We start from the raw sequence: 15,671 nt of genomic DNA, 5'->3' as shown, positions 1-15,671 counted from the left end.
CAGTCATAATTTTCATCATGTACAGAAAGATTTGATGAAAAGAGGATTATATAATAGTAATAAAAGAAACAAAACATCGTTTATTATATAACAAATAACATTCATAATTCATAAAAACATGAATTTAACTAAAATCTTCAGTGCGTTGTATTTCACAAGAAACTTTTGAAAACTGAGTTCTTTTACTTCCAAACACTTTAGCATCTTCTATTGTCTCCGGTAGCTTGGCGTTTAATGTTTCCGGTAAAAACATTGAAATAAAAACGCTTAGCAAACAAGACGTCCCAAGAATTAGGCCAGGTAAACGTGGATCAACCCGGCGTCCCTGAAAATTTACATGGATTTAATTGTGTAGCACATATTTCCATTTCCACTGTGCTTGTATGTTAAAATTACATTCGTTCGTAACATTTCATGCAGTGAATTAATTTTCAATGATAACTCAACCCATGACCATATACGCTGGTGGATGTGTTATACTCACCTAAATAAAAAATATTAATTTCATCACGGTTATACAAAATTTATAACGATCTACAGTTTACAGAATCATATTGGATAACTTATGGGCATTACACCTTGACTTCAGAAAATTAAAATAAGCGTCTACTTACTAAATACAAAATATAAGGCGCTAGAGCTGAAGCCACGCTCGATAAAACATTTCCCAAGGCGAGTCCCGATTGTCTGAGACAGGTAGGATATATTTCCATATTCAGTAAGTTGATTGCGAAAAAGGAAACGGCTATAGTTAGTCTTCCAATAGTAATTAGTGCGGCACTAATCCACCACGCACGGAGCCATTCAATGCTTGCTAAAAACCAAAAAATATGGAGATATTTAGTAGTATATTAGTATTACTAGTGTATTTAATAATAAAGGATTTTAAATCGTATACGATAAGATATTTTCGTTACACAAATATAAATATTATGTCTGTAGTAAGAAACAAAGCGACTAAATAGTTTTATAGATACATTGAAAATAGTTTGATGTTAGGCCAAAGGACGTGGTCACGCAGCAACAAACTTTTGTAAAAAACAAAAGAAAAAAGTACATGTCGAATTGTCTTTCTACGGGCTCTTTGTGGCCTGATAAAAAATATACGGTAAATATACTATATATATCAGTAAAACATAGACATAGCGAGAATCATTTTCGAACTATAAAAAATACTAACTCATTTGTCTCAAAGCAACAATAATCCATATAGTTCCGATGACAAAGAACGAAGCAGAAGCAGAACGTCGTCTCCCAATATTATTACACAACCAAGCTCCTATAAAATTGGAGGGGATCTCGGCCAGAGCTTGAATGGAGAATTGTATGAACGGATTGGAATCCGATTTTTCACCCGTGCTTAAAATTAGTACTGAATAACATATTGATACAAAAACCCTGAAAATAATATAAAATAATCACACTGTTAAATATTTTTCTTATAGCAACGAGCCTACGGGACGCCCGAAAAGGGCAGTCATGGCCGCCCATGTACACCCACTTTAGTGGATGCATTGCCGGCCTTTGAGGGAGGAGTATATAAAAAAGGAAATATATGTTTTGTGTCACAATACTGATAATAATGCAACAAAATATTTTAAGAGTAGGATGGTTCTTTTGATATAGGTACGTAAAAATTTCAGTAAAATGTCAAAAAACACCGGTTCCATGTTAAATGCCAATATTTGATAAAACGTAGATATACTTGCCATAATAAAAGAAGTAAAATTGTATTAAATGCTAATCTTGCTCCAGTAAATAAAGCCAATGGTCCAAAACTACTAGAGGACTTCTGTTTCTTAACCGATAAAAGCTCCTTTTCGGTTTCAGGCTTTAGCTTTGAATTATTCACTACAGCTATTTTATTTAAAATTTTGACGCATTCCTTCGACTTCCCTTCTACATACAGCCATCGTGCTGATTCTGGTATATTCCTAAAAGTAACCAGGGTAAGATTAAATTCACAGTTGTTTGAATAATGATATTATCTGGATGTAAACACGTAAGAAATCAGATTTTGATGCCTTCTTAACTTTTCACTTCATTGACCAGTATTTGCATTACTTAGAAATTCGAACGAGCCAAGCCAGCTGTGCTATTTGTTTGCCGACACGCGTTCCGTAAGCGGTCCAACATTCACAAGGCTCTTGACCATCCTCGGATCGTGAAGTTGTATTATGTTTTCGAAATTGACGGAAATTCATTTTGTACAGTGCTCGAATATTGCAATGGCCATGATCTTGACTTTTATCATAATCGTAAGATTTGAATATTAGAAAACGCTTTTGGGGAATGTTCTTTTAGTAAAAGCTTTGTTTCAATCTCTAGAAATCCATACTTAATATGAGCTGATTAAATGATATTTCGATATCGTACCGGATAACAATCCGATAAAAGAACGCGAGCTTTGTGCGGCTACTTGGCATTTTATTAATTCAATCTCCCAATAAAATGGCTTTCCTTTATAAATACAGATATCACGGCTTCAATTATACGTCGTTGGTATTTTGAGACTGCTTTTCTAACGTTCATACCTCATGATTTCTTTTAATCTCTAAAATCTAAGCTCATCAGAATTTGTTGATTTCTAACTAACGCCATTATTCATAAACAGAATTTAAGGGCTTAGTTTGGTGCTTGTTATTGACTTTTTGAAGAATGTTAGTTTTTACGCTCTTTAGGATTCACCATACGGGAGATATACTATGTGGTCAGACAAAGTTTCAACTCACTCTTATAACAATAGCTATATTCAGTCCGGTGAATACGACCATCTATATATCAGATAAACCTTATTTAGCAGGGTTAAATATAATAAAACCTTACCAGGAAAACATAATACATGGTAACAAAGGAGCAGTGGTGACGATAACAAATGTTTTCCAATCTCGAAGCCACCAATAAAGAAAAGGCATAATTGCCAAACCAACACTAAACGCTGTGTATCTTAGCGAGGTAGTAAAAGACCTTCGGGCAGATGATGACATTTCCATGGAAATAACGGAAACTGTCTGAGGCACAGACCATGAGGGTAAAGTAGATATAATACATCCAACTACGAATATCATAAACGACGAGCCAGCCATCAAAGATACTAGTCGGTCCACAACTATCAATGAAAGTGATAGTACGTAAGTAGCTCGACGTCCATAGCTGCAAAATAAAACACATAATTGAGTGGTTTGCAAAATACTAAAAAACATTATCGGACGACACAAGATAAGGACTGTGGCCTTTAATTTTTAGCACAAGAACTACATAATCAATGATGCTACTTTTAAAACCAGTAACAACACAGATGTTTTTTTTTATATCTTTTTTAATTAAATAACAACTGCGACCGTAACTTTTGGCCTTCGGTAGTTGCCCTCAGATTTCTGAATATGTTTATTTGACAGGCCCGAAGATAACGTCTTTTTTTATATAAAACATGCGGCAAACGAGTAGAAGGCTGAGCTGATATTAAGTGATACCGCCGGGCGTAGAGACTCACATTGCCAGAGGGCTCGCAATTGCGTTGCCGGTCTTGTTAGAATTGGTACGCTCTTTTCTTGAAGGACCCTAAGTCGAAATGGTTCGGAAATACTTCTGTGGGCAGCTGGTTTTACATAGTGGTGGTGCACGGCTAAGACTGCCTTAAAAACGCACAATTGACACTTTTGCCCGATACACGCATTGTTATCTAATTTGGAAAGTGCACGATATTTTCGCCTACATAGATAGAAAAATTCATAGCAACACAGCAGAGGTTGGAACGCACGATCCCAGTCTTCAGTGTTACAATACAACAGAATAAAAACATAATAAAACATAATTTTATATTAAAAGATACGTACACATCACCGAACCACCCGAAGAATATCGATCCAAACGCTTCGCCAATTTTGCTGTATGCGAAAATATTAGCTATATTTATTTCTTGATTACACACCCAGTTCTTTTCAGATGGTATAGTTGTCCCGTACCAAGTCGTATCGTATATATAAAAATCACATTCTACAAAATCGTTAGAGTAAAAAGGCTTTTCATATTCTAAATAATTTATTTGGCATAGTGAAATTGTTGGGATGCACTGCCATTGCAAAAAACTTAAGTGGAAAGGGCCACCAGCGAAAAGAAATAGAAGCCGCCCAATTCTACGGTGGGCTGACGAGCTTAATGAAGCTGGTGGAGACAATTATAGATAGAGATGGAACCAGTTAGAGGAGACTCGTTGAAAAAAATATAATTATTTCTGTATAAAATTGTGTCTTTTGTAAATATGGATGAATGTTTCAATGAAAAAACGAGGCTTAATTATTGTTATTTATCATTTACTTGGAGCGTAATAAGAATAGGGTTTAGTTTTTATTTAGTAACTGGGTTAGTGTAATAACTGTAACATTTCTAATCAGACTAATCCTTAGATTTTCGTATCAGATTTATCCAGGCCGGTATGGAATTGTTGATAAGGAATACGCAATATTTTGTTTAATTATAAAATTTCTTCTAAATTACAAATAAAATAGTTAATATAACTACATAACATGATAAAAGTTCATAATCATGAGTAACGTACCTGTTGTTTTATTACTTAAATCTGGGTCAGTGTAAATTATACAACTCTCAAATATAATTTCACCCTTTAAATTCGTCTGGCTGTAATAGAATATTATAAAATTTCTAAAATATTAATTAGGTATTATGGGAGGAAAAAAATGTTTCATATAAATTAAATACTTACTGTGGTATATGTTTCAATTTCCAATCATAATCGCTGTAATTTAGTGGTTTCTCGGGATATTTACATGTATATGGAGTTATTGCTAAAGACATAATAATATTCATATAAACTATACTCCAAAAAAATATTAAAAAAACATTGTACTTTATGTCGAAACTCTTTTGAAATTTCCCCTCATCTCCGATTTCGTACAGCGCTTGATCGTATGCACTATCCATTGTACCTTTTACACTTAACGCAATGATAAAATCAGAATACACAATGTTTCGTATTTAACAACAAGTATTTAATCTTTTAGACGTCTTCTTTAAGATAACAGTATTTACTAACTCGATAACATTTTATTTTTAATAGTAATATGAGAAATAATGTCATTACTTAAGATGAGGGTATTACGATAGTACCTATTATATCATTATAAAGATGTTGGTATCTAATGTTATTTTGACATTATGTTACCTATATGAATAAAGATAATTAGATATGATTTTCGGCTTCTGCTATTTAAATATTATGTAAGGTTGTAGACTTCCCGAACGCGTTCTAGATAAATAAGTTATATACCTATGGTCCAATCAAATTGTTACAAAATTGAATAAGTAGGTAGTAAATCATATTAGATAACTTCCGTTATATATCCCAAAGTTATTCTGTTCCGCATTTCCATTCGGCATTCCGCTATTAAGGAAGTAGTCTTACTCAACTGAAACGTTTTTAAGTAAACGAAATCAGCCAAATGCGTCATTGTTTTGACATGGTGATTTATCTTAAACAATAATTTTATTTAGGTTAATTACCTATTTCTTCTCTATTACTGTTTAATATATCACAACAATTACCTATCACTAAGAGAGAGATATATTACTTAATCATAACAATATTAAATTTATTAGATATCTTCTCACATATATACATTGATATAAAAATTGTTTATTATTTTTTTTCTTAAAGATTATGAACGATGGCACAGACTGAGTGCTGAGATACTAATGATAGACTAAAGATCAAGCTCTATAGTCATTGGTTACTCTTTCTGATTCCATAGTTTTTGGTTTACGCTTGCCGCCTGCGGGAGTTATTAGTGTGAATTCGCGCGTTTATAATTTTAATTAACAAATTTATGTCGACAAATCTATAGTATGGGTGCATATTTATCAGAACCCGTTACGGAAAAAATATCTAATGATGAATCTAACAATAAATATGAATGCGGCGCGAGTTCCATGCAGGGGTGGCGTGTCAACCAAGAAGTAAGATCATAAAATTATTCACATTCGTCGAATGATTTTCGTCTTTTAATATCTCAAATAAATATACACATACTCATCTCTACATTCAACATATGATTTATCATCGGAGTAATGATAATCTTTAACGCCTACTAATTTATTAGAAACCTCTCTCCATGCTATACATTAACAACCGAACTAACCATTCTTCTATATTAAAACGGTTTAACAAAGTTTAATAAAGCGTTTGGTTTTTGTTGGTATTTATTCTTAGACTTGATGTTGTAGGATGCCCATAACACAATCTTGGATTTTGATACGAATACATCGCTATTTGCGGTTTTCGACGGGCACGGTGGAGCTGAAGTAGCTACATATTGTTCTCAGAACTTACCGAATTTCATAAAAAATACAGAGGCTTATAAAAATGGAGATCTAGTTAAAGCATTGACTGATGCCTTTCTTGGTTTTGATGCTTCAATTGCATCAAAAGAGGTTATGGATATTTTAAAAGAGCTTGCAGGTAAATGATTACAATCATTGTCATGTCTATTTATACATATATTAATTAACTAAAGTGAAAATGTTACTTGAAATTTGATTTACAGGTGAAATAAACCCAGCTGGACCCAGTGACAATGAGGAATCTGAGGATGAGAGTATTAGTAATTTATATAAGGAGGCTCGTCTTCCCCTTCAGGTAAATATATGTAATAATATTTAAATGGACATTGTTTTGGTTGTGTTTACATTTAAAATGTAATAAATATACTGACAACGAAACAATATAAAGAACTTGATTTCAGGAAGTGCTGGCTAAGTATGAAAACAAATTAAGTACACTACACAGAGCCAGGCTCGGTGATAAGGCTACTCCACTATCTCCTTGTCTTCGTGCTAAAAGGAATATCGATGAACCAGGTGGCTCAGGTAAAAATAAATTATTTAACTGTATAGTATACACACTAATTATCAATGGGTATTAATCATTTCGAGTAATGAACAATATTTTATTTAATTTAAGAATTACCAATTTGATTTAAAAATAAGTGGTTACAATTTACAAAGCTATGTAGAAAACCTTGTTCTATAATTAGAATAAAATAAATTATAGGTTTGGGAGCATCAAGTTCTAGTGCAGAGTGTAGCACTGCCGGGTCAAGCACTGAACAGCCCATTGAGGCCTCTTCTAGCAGTAATGGTGCAAATTTAAAAGAAACACAAAATGGTGATGATACTGGAGGAGTCTCTTCCACAAATTTCAGTGATGATAAAGAACGAAATGGAGAGGTAATCTACACTGGCATTTTATGAAAATTTGGGAGAAAAATATTTGACATTGACAGAATGCAATTTGTCAATCCAAGTTTCCTAGGATGAAGGTAGTCCTTTGGTATTAAAATTCTGAATACATAATTTACCTACTACTATCTATATACTCCTTCAAAACATGTGAATTATGTTGAATTTAAATTTGAGTGGAAATTGTTTAGTCCCAGGAAGCTGAAGGAAATGTGACAGTGAAATAGTGGGAACAAGCATATTGCATTGCATTGTTTTTTGGTATATTGATTTTGGGTCTAAGACATTCTGATTGCCTCACAATGTTTTCAACTTGACTCAACTCAACTGAAAATAACAGAAAATATGTTAAATTGATTCTAAATTTACTACCAGTTCGCAAGTCAGAGGCGTAGAGCGACAAGAAACTCTCCGCCACTCTTTTTAATCGCCTAGTTTTAACTCTTACAAATGGTTTGAACAGGAGAAAATCAATCCCAAGGATTAGGATCATTTAAATATTCATAAAATCTATTAGCTTTGAATTTATTTAGAATTTCAAAAATGAATACAATTACCATATTAGGAGTGCTTTATCTTCTGGAGCCTGGTTGGTCGTAAACTCAAATTGTTTCTGTTTTGAGTATTATACTGGTGAAAGTCACCATGTGTTATAAAATCGTTTATATTTTATTGTACTGCATTTTTTTGGCTAGAAGAATATTGGTCTGTAGTGAAGAAATTTAAGGAAATAAATATTGACCAGATAGTGTCATAATATTTAATTGCTCAAATTTATTCCCTACTGACTCCCTTGGGGCAACACAACAAATGAACTGAATAGCCCGCTTCTGCAGCACAAATATGGGTTGAACCTCTGCAGCAACACCCTACAGTAGAATACCGTGAGACATAACGCTGTGAAAGTAGCTATGATACACAATTTTAGCTGTGTCCTTATCAGTAAACTGTCGGATTTTCTTTACTGCATATGCTGCAAAGCTCAGTCTATTCGAAAGAGTCTCTATGTGTGGGCCCCACTGGAGTTTACTATCCTTAACTTTCAGGTTACCAATATGTCGCTTTACCCTAGTAGTGTAAAACCAATACATTTTGTTTTATTCTCACTAAGCAGTAAATTAAACCAGTTGACTATACGAGATATTTGTTTTCAATAATTCTGCCCCATTAACGCACGACGGACCAATTACGACTCTAAGTGCGGAAAATGAGTCTACCTTACCTTACCTTACTGCCCCATTAACTTCCTTGTAATAAAAACAGGTTTCGACTAGTGAACCACAAGAAACTCCAGAGAAAGTCCCAATGGAGGTAGATTCGACTCCGGACAGTTCGGCCGATAATGCCTTCAGACAGCCGGAACAAAGTGAAAGCACCGAAAAGCCTAATAGCGGCCCGGCAGAGGTCTGTAACGGGGAGGTCTCGGATTCTAAGCAGGGCGAAGAAAACATTACGTCCTCCAATGGAGTATCAACCCCGGAAGCGAGTAAAGGTAAATTTATATACCATATTACTTTTAACATACATTTTTGTTACTTTATTTCTTTCCTCTGTCCTGTTATCACCGTAAGATTTGTAACTTGATTCTTTTAGAAAATATTTGCTCTAATTAATCCATTGAATACTTTTAGACAAATCTCCGGTTTCAAGCTCTGACAAACCGGTGCCCGATCGTCCCAAGAAATCGAAACTCCGAAGAGCGGCTGCGGCCGTGTATGAGTCTCTGCTCCGACAAGCCACAGCCGATGATGATGAGAGTGACTCCAACGATGAAACCTTTGAAGGAGGAGAGGTAGATTCATCGGAAGAAGACATTCTTAATGGCGTAGAGGAGTCTTCTAATGATGGTTAATATCCTGTTATATATACTATATCTATTGTCCTATGGTATCTACACCCATCTGTGATGGATATACATATAAAACACTATAGAGCGTTTTCGTTATACAAAGGGAAGAGAAAAAAACCGTATGTATCAAACAAACTTTTTCGTTAACACAACGCTTATCTCTTACTAGCCATCTTGATAGTTTCAAAGTTTATTTACGACTGATAATCAACGATAGGTGACGGTGGTGCATTTAGTAACTGAGACTAAAATTTCCTACTGGCAATGTAATCTAAGAATAATGACACATGTGTTAATGCAATCAACAATAAAAAAGGTTACCTTTGTAAGCTGATTATAAAAACAATTACACTTAAGTATGTTGTTGATGTCTAAATATGAAAATATTTCTTCGTATTAGAGAATGGCTGGTGCTGTATAAAGAGTGAATGAGTTATGTGCTAAACCAAAGAAATTAAACTCATTTTACGTTATTGCTGACGTTATTACAAAAGAGAAGAATTGGCAATAAACTCTTCGCCACTCTTTTTATTCGCCAAGTTTTCTGTTTTAATCAATGTTTGTAAGAAGCTGCAACCATTACACCGTGTTCCACATGACATCTTAAGTGATTCATAGTTAATCAAAAATAAAAAAAATTGCAGTATGGCATGGTGAAATTCCTATTTCATTTCACGATAATATAAGTGCGTGCGTGTGTAATAATAAACTTAACATCACAGGGAAAATACGTTTAATCGGTGCAAATGGTTAATGACCCTGTGGACTGATCAATGATCTTGCGTTTTTGTAGGATTCCATATGTATTCTTGGAAAATACAAATATGTAACTAAGAAAATCGTTTGTTTATTGTTTGTGTTCAAATAGAAAATATTTGAAGTTATTACTCGTACTATCGCATTTATATTCGTTTAATAAGTTTTATTTCTACTTTGTAAACTCTGCACCCTTCTATATTATATCAAGTAATCTTATCTAAAATTCAAGGTGAAGCCGAGGAAGAAGAGGAGGAGGAAGAGGAAGAAGCAGAGTCTAGCGATGAAGAAGGAGAAGATATTTCCATGACCGAGGAGCCTGGGAACGACAGTGGGTGTACGGCGGTTGTTGCTTTGTTGAGAGGTTTGTACTGTTTATATGACGGACGTGTTTATTTAGGATACGTAAGAACTAGTACGGACGATAGGAATTGCCAACAAACTGTCTGCAATTCTTTTTAGTTAATTTATTTATATAACATTGTGTCAATATTAATTGTAAACTAACAAATTTCCTTTCCGTTGAATATAAGCAAAACACTAGTTATGCCATGTTTAAACCATTTTAAAATAGATAGTGTTCATTTAAAAAGTGTAAATATTAGCGATCACTTGTTTCTTAATTTTTGTTGTCAACTATGTGGGTCATTAACATTATCAAGAAAGTATTTACTCTACAATGACACTACAAGGGGCGGTCAAAAAGTTCGCGGAATGGCGGGGGTGAGTTTACTCATCCCGGTAGGCGCTAATTGAGTGACTAATTGTTAGTATATATACCAATTTTCATCCTAACCGGGTCATTATCTTTTGAATTACAACCCGAGTCAAAGCAAAAGTCTATGCAGTGATCGATTATGAGGAACGTGGTGTCTGCGTGACGGGAGAATACAACACGCTTCTTCACTAGATCAATTAAAAGAACCTGTTAAAGAATAAAGGCGAGAAAAGCTTACAAAGGTTTGCTCCTTCTGCACGACAACGCGCCCGTGTACACCGGCCATGTTACGATGGCTGCCATTCACCGATACGGTCTTGAACTGCGTCTCCCACCTTACAGCCCAGACTGGCCCCTACTATTATTTAATATTTTTCTACGGTATTAATAAGGTATTTGACATATCTGATAAATGTATTACATTGAAAAGGAAAAATAGTTTAATGTTTCATTTTATTACCCTTCCTTATATTTCCGCGAAATTTTTGCTTAGTTTTTTTGTTTTAAATATTAACTAAACAATTTCCATTTATTTTTGCAATATTTCGATATTCAATTACATAAGTCTCTATTATGAAGATAGAGTTAAAAATAGGATTTGAATTGGGATATGAAAGTTTTTCATCGTCAAGGTTACTCTACAAAGTCGGGGCCAAAAGGTAGTTACATATAAACACCTATTGCCCTAACTAGTTAACAAATATTATACATATTGTGTGGAAGAAACTGTTCTTACATGTAACGCCGCATCTTTACAAATACAACTCTGCCCGTTCAGTAATTAAGACGTTAATAATATAATAAATTTCTTCCTTTCAGGCAATGAACTATACGTAGCAAACGCCGGAGACTCCCGTTGCATAATATGCAGAGAAGAAAAAGCGATAGACATGTCAATAGACCATAAACCCGAGGACGCTCCAGAGTTGGAAAGGATCACGAAAGCGGGAGGCAAAGTGTCCAACGACGGCCGCATCAACGGCGGCCTCAACCTGTCCAGGGCCATCGGGGACCATTCGTACAAACAGAATAAAGACCTGGACGCCACGGAGCAGATGATCACAGCTCTACCGGATGTCAAAACTTTGACAATAGAGCCGGAAAAGGACCAGTTCATGGTGTTGGCCTGTGACGGCATATGGAATTATATGTCTAGTCAAGAGGTGTGCGACTTCATCTTACCGAGGCTGGCTGAGGGGAGAGAGAAACTATCGCAAATATGTGAAGAGGTAACTTGCGTGGTTAATTCATTGTTTGCTTTGTTAAAGTTCTATAATTATATTTTATTTTATGAGGATGTTGAAAAATACAGTCAATTAACAAACAAACAAAACTGTATGGGACGGAGATATTTTTTTGTATCTGCTTAACTGGCTACCTTTACACTTTTCACCCTTACGTCAAGTGTTCATTGTTTTACTAGTGATTTTATTTTGATTGATTTTGATAAATTGATGCCCACGGAACCACTAGTACAACTAGTATATATGGATAAATGTGAAAAAGTGTTCTCTAAAGCTAACCAGTTTTTCATACAAATATTTGTGATACAATCTATAAAAACATTATAAAGACGAGACAAATTACTAGTATATTAAATTGTTTAAGATGAAATAAATATTTTCTAAAATTATATATATATATATATATATATATATATATATATATATATATATATATATATATATAATATATAGATAAAATTAAATTTGGATTGAGATAAGATAATATCTGCACAACATCAGTCGTAAATCAATAAAATATTTGATCTTTTAAAGACACATACGTCTTTCTGTATCTCAAACTCAAAATAACTTTATTCATATAGGTAAACAAATACACTTATGAACGTCAAAAATAAAGTTAAATTAATTGTAAATTTACATTTACTACCAGTTCGCAAGTCAAGGGCGTACACTGGGTAAGGTCCATTTTAACAGGTGCCTTATTTTGATAACCATTCTGTCGGACCCAAACAATTGACCAAAGACCAAATAAAAAAAAAAATATTTGGCGCCTTGACTAGGAAATAAGTTTGCTACTAAACTATAAGAAATTTAGGGAGTAATTATTATAAGTAAACGGACCAAATGCAGCAAAATAATGAGACATACATTTGTTCACAGATGTTTGACCACTGTTTAGCTCCAAGCACAATGGGCGATGGCACGGGCTGTGATAACATGACTGCTATTATTGTACGGTTCAAAGACGGAGTCATCGCTGAGGTCGCTCAAGCCGAATCCAAGAAGAGGGCAGCCGAAGAACTCCCTGAGGAACAACAGGACTCCAAGCGACCAAAGGTCGACGACCCCTTGTCCAGTTCAATAGTAACTTCGAGTGTTTAATCTGTGACTGAAATGTGGAGTGGTTAATTTAGGGTTGAATTAGGTCTTAAAAATCATATTTGAAAATAAGACAATAGATGACCCAATACTCAAAACAGTTAATTCGAAACCATGGATCGGATTAGTGATGAAGGGCCTCCAATTATCAGACCTAATGTCGACTATTTAATTTCACAGTTGCTTTATACTCGCAGTTCGTTCGCGGTGACTACATAAACAATCGTTATCTATTTCATGGTTCGAATTAAATAATTTTTACACCCAATCACTAAGACAATATTTGAGCAGCTCCAACATTATAATGAGTGTGTTTTGAGTTATTTGGTTGGTGGCTTATATTTTTATAAGCCGCTGGGTTCGTTTCCCAGTGAAACAATATTAATTGACCGATGACTGGCGATGAAAAACATGCAGAAATATGTCGGTCCCACTATTCTCTTGGTTAAATTTAAACCATATGTAACTGTTTTAATAGGTCTTATGGATATTTCCTTAGAACCAATGTTTAATTTTAACAGAAAGATCATAATTTATTATTGAACTGATTTCATAATAGTTTGTAAGTGTAGTTTTAAGCTGACTTTGCTGCGATTCCATCATTTATTTTTTATTCTGATAGATTTATGAAAAGGTCCCAATAATAAAATTCAATGACTCGCTCAATTGAGTGTTTGACATATGTTTTACATTAGGAAGGAAATGTAACTTTAAAAAAGAATTAATCTGCCATCTTTAAGATGTACAATCGATTAATAAAATTGGCTCGTTCCTACATTTGTGAATTTGAGTAATTTCTATTTTTATAGTTACGTAATTTGGTTGTTAAATTTAAAACCGGAATCAACTTTTGTGTGCATCAAATACATTTTTACAGACATCTTAATTTGTTTTATTTTTCACTTTATTAGAGAATAATATTATCCATCACACACCTACATTTACCTTAATCTGTGACGTTCTTGATGATTTTGGTTGTGTGTTGACCCCGACTTAACCACTATGCTAAATCGGGGTTTTTATAGATTTTAAAATCGCTTTATTTAAGGTATGAGAGATTTTACTTTGAAAAGATTGTTTGTTTCGAGGTACATGTTTGTAATTCCACTCGTGTCTATCCATCACATGCCCTACTTAAATTACTTTCAAAAAACTTTTAAATAAATTAAATTCTCTTATATTTACGCTTTATTTCCATTTTATAATATCGTGTTTAAGTTTAAATAAAACAAGCATTTCCTTTAAGATTATTTAATTGTCCACATATTATCTCAATTGAGTGAGATATTCAATTGTCTCGTTTTGCGTCGCTTCTAGAATTTGCAGTGCGTCATATTCGTTGTCAAGTTGCTCCAACTCCGAGGTTTTGTATGTAATTTCTGCCTGGATTTTAAATTTTAAATATCTCTTATACTAAATTATTCAAAGTTGTAAAAAGGTTAACATTTTTTAAAATTATACCCGTTACAGAATAGTAACGAGTAAGACTAACGCTAAATCCCACTTAATAACAGATGCTTACCACGTAACTCTAATAGCGAAGTCAATAATTGACATATTTTTAAATTAAGCGGTAAGAAAACTTAGTACCGGAAACACTAATGAAGTTACGTGGTATGCTTGCAGGTGCTGGCTGTTTTCCTTTTGTATTATTTAAGGTATAGTTACTTGTAATTTGGCTTGCTCATCTTCCCTTTCTTTGGTAACAGATTTAAGCAAGTTTATAGCACCAATGGCAGCCATTTTCTGTTTTTCTACGTTTTCTCCTAGTTCACTCATGGTTGCAAGAATTGAAGTTATAAGTTTACTGAAATCTTCTACTTCTGGAATATTAATTAGATTTACTTGTACTTAACGGTCTGTGATATGAGAAATACGTACGTGTTACGCTTATATCCGGGAATCGAATCCAACACATTGGACTTAAAAGTATTTTTTATACCTAAAAGCTTTCCTCAAAAACTGTTTTTTACGACTAAACTTAAGTCAAGCAACAATTGATTAGTAATTCTATTTTTACATTGCTTAGCGAAAGTAATACAAGAATATTATAAACAATGTTACCAACTTGTTTCATATTCTTTGCAATTATTTTTTAAGTCTTCAGTTTCTTTCAGTACGGTATTGTCAACAACTCTGATTTTATTGATATCATCGTAATATAAAAAGGCTTTTTCGAGTTCATCAGCCATTTGTCCGGTTTTATGACAAAATCCCGCCGTATTGTTATTACAACAGAACGGTTATTAGTGTAGATTTTTACTCTTAGTGAGAGTAGCAGAATGTTTGTCGATGGTAAAGATTATTAGTTGCTAGGGAACGTTGTTTCGGAGGTGCAAAATTATCGATTGATAATCGGTTGATTTTTAATTAATTACAGTGACATGTCATAGTTGAGATCACATTACTAAAATAACTACTAAACGATATGTAAAAATAAATTATCATGAATTCAAATAAATGTCAGCTGGCTAGTTATTTATTTAACCATGTCAGAAACGCGGTAATTTTTGAAGTGTTGTGTTTTTTAGGTTTAAGTTCTGTTTTTATTTAGTTTCAAATCTGCACAATGAAATTTTATTAAAAAAAGACTACCTGATCAAAATCTTTTGAACCTGATAAACGTAAATTATAACCTACTTTTCATGTTTTCACATTTACCAATGTTAATATGTTTTTATGTCCTGGAATTGATTGATATGGTCTGTATTCTGTAGTCTGTCGTAAATATATATATAAATTATCATGG

The 15,671-nt window shown here is 33.7% G+C and overlaps 3 protein-coding genes across 6 annotated transcripts; 1 reads left to right on the top strand and 2 right to left on the bottom strand.

Moving 5' to 3' along the window:
* Nucleotides 1–60: 60 nt before the first annotated feature.
* On the bottom strand, nt 61–5,273 carry LOC123718169 (solute carrier family 22 member 15-like). 4 transcript variants are annotated; one of them, XM_045674595.1, is made up of 8 exons: nt 4,724–5,272; nt 4,559–4,662; nt 3,837–3,996; nt 2,827–3,153; nt 1,710–1,934; nt 1,181–1,398; nt 615–814; nt 61–325 (listed from the first exon to the last, which is right to left on the bottom strand). In XM_045674595.1, exons 1-8 carry the CDS (start codon nt 4,939–4,941, stop codon nt 125–127), a joined length of 1,653 nt encoding a protein of 550 aa, XP_045530551.1. In that variant the 5' UTR covers nt 4,942–5,272; the 3' UTR covers nt 61–124. The 4 variants fall into 4 exon arrangements, with proteins under 4 accessions (XP_045530551.1, XP_045530560.1, XP_045530571.1 ...); XM_045674604.1 differs by having other exon boundaries at nt 4,559–4,638; nt 4,724–5,271; XM_045674615.1 differs by lacking the exon at nt 2,827–3,153 and having other exon boundaries at nt 4,724–5,273.
* Nucleotides 5,274–5,768: 495 nt separating this feature from the next.
* Nucleotides 5,769–13,804, top strand: LOC123718160 (probable protein phosphatase 2C 21). Its single transcript, XM_045674584.1, has 10 exons — nt 5,769–5,973; nt 6,241–6,475; nt 6,561–6,652; nt 6,759–6,882; nt 7,067–7,242; nt 8,518–8,746; nt 8,886–9,101; nt 10,092–10,223; nt 11,397–11,806; nt 12,704–13,804. Exons 1-10 carry the CDS (start codon nt 5,863–5,865, stop codon nt 12,923–12,925), a joined length of 1,947 nt encoding a protein of 648 aa, XP_045530540.1. The 5' UTR covers nt 5,769–5,862; the 3' UTR covers nt 12,926–13,804.
* A 353-nt stretch (nt 13,805–14,157) lies between these two features.
* Nucleotides 14,158–15,373, bottom strand: LOC123720324 (intraflagellar transport protein 20 homolog A-like). The gene is made up of 3 exons (XM_045676882.1): nt 14,991–15,373; nt 14,591–14,745; nt 14,158–14,305 (listed from the first exon to the last, which is right to left on the bottom strand). The coding sequence occupies exons 1-3, from the start codon at nt 15,112–15,114 to the stop codon at nt 14,189–14,191; spliced, it is 396 nt and encodes a 131-aa protein (XP_045532838.1). The 5' UTR covers nt 15,115–15,373; the 3' UTR covers nt 14,158–14,188.
* Between the last annotated feature and the right edge of the window lie 298 nt (nt 15,374–15,671).

This window comes from Pieris brassicae, chromosome 2, assembly GCF_905147105.1.
Source record: "Pieris brassicae chromosome 2, ilPieBrab1.1, whole genome shotgun sequence".
Taxonomy (NCBI): Eukaryota; Metazoa; Arthropoda; class Insecta; order Lepidoptera; family Pieridae; genus Pieris; species Pieris brassicae.
This window is presented reverse-complemented; position numbering and strand designations above follow the sequence as displayed.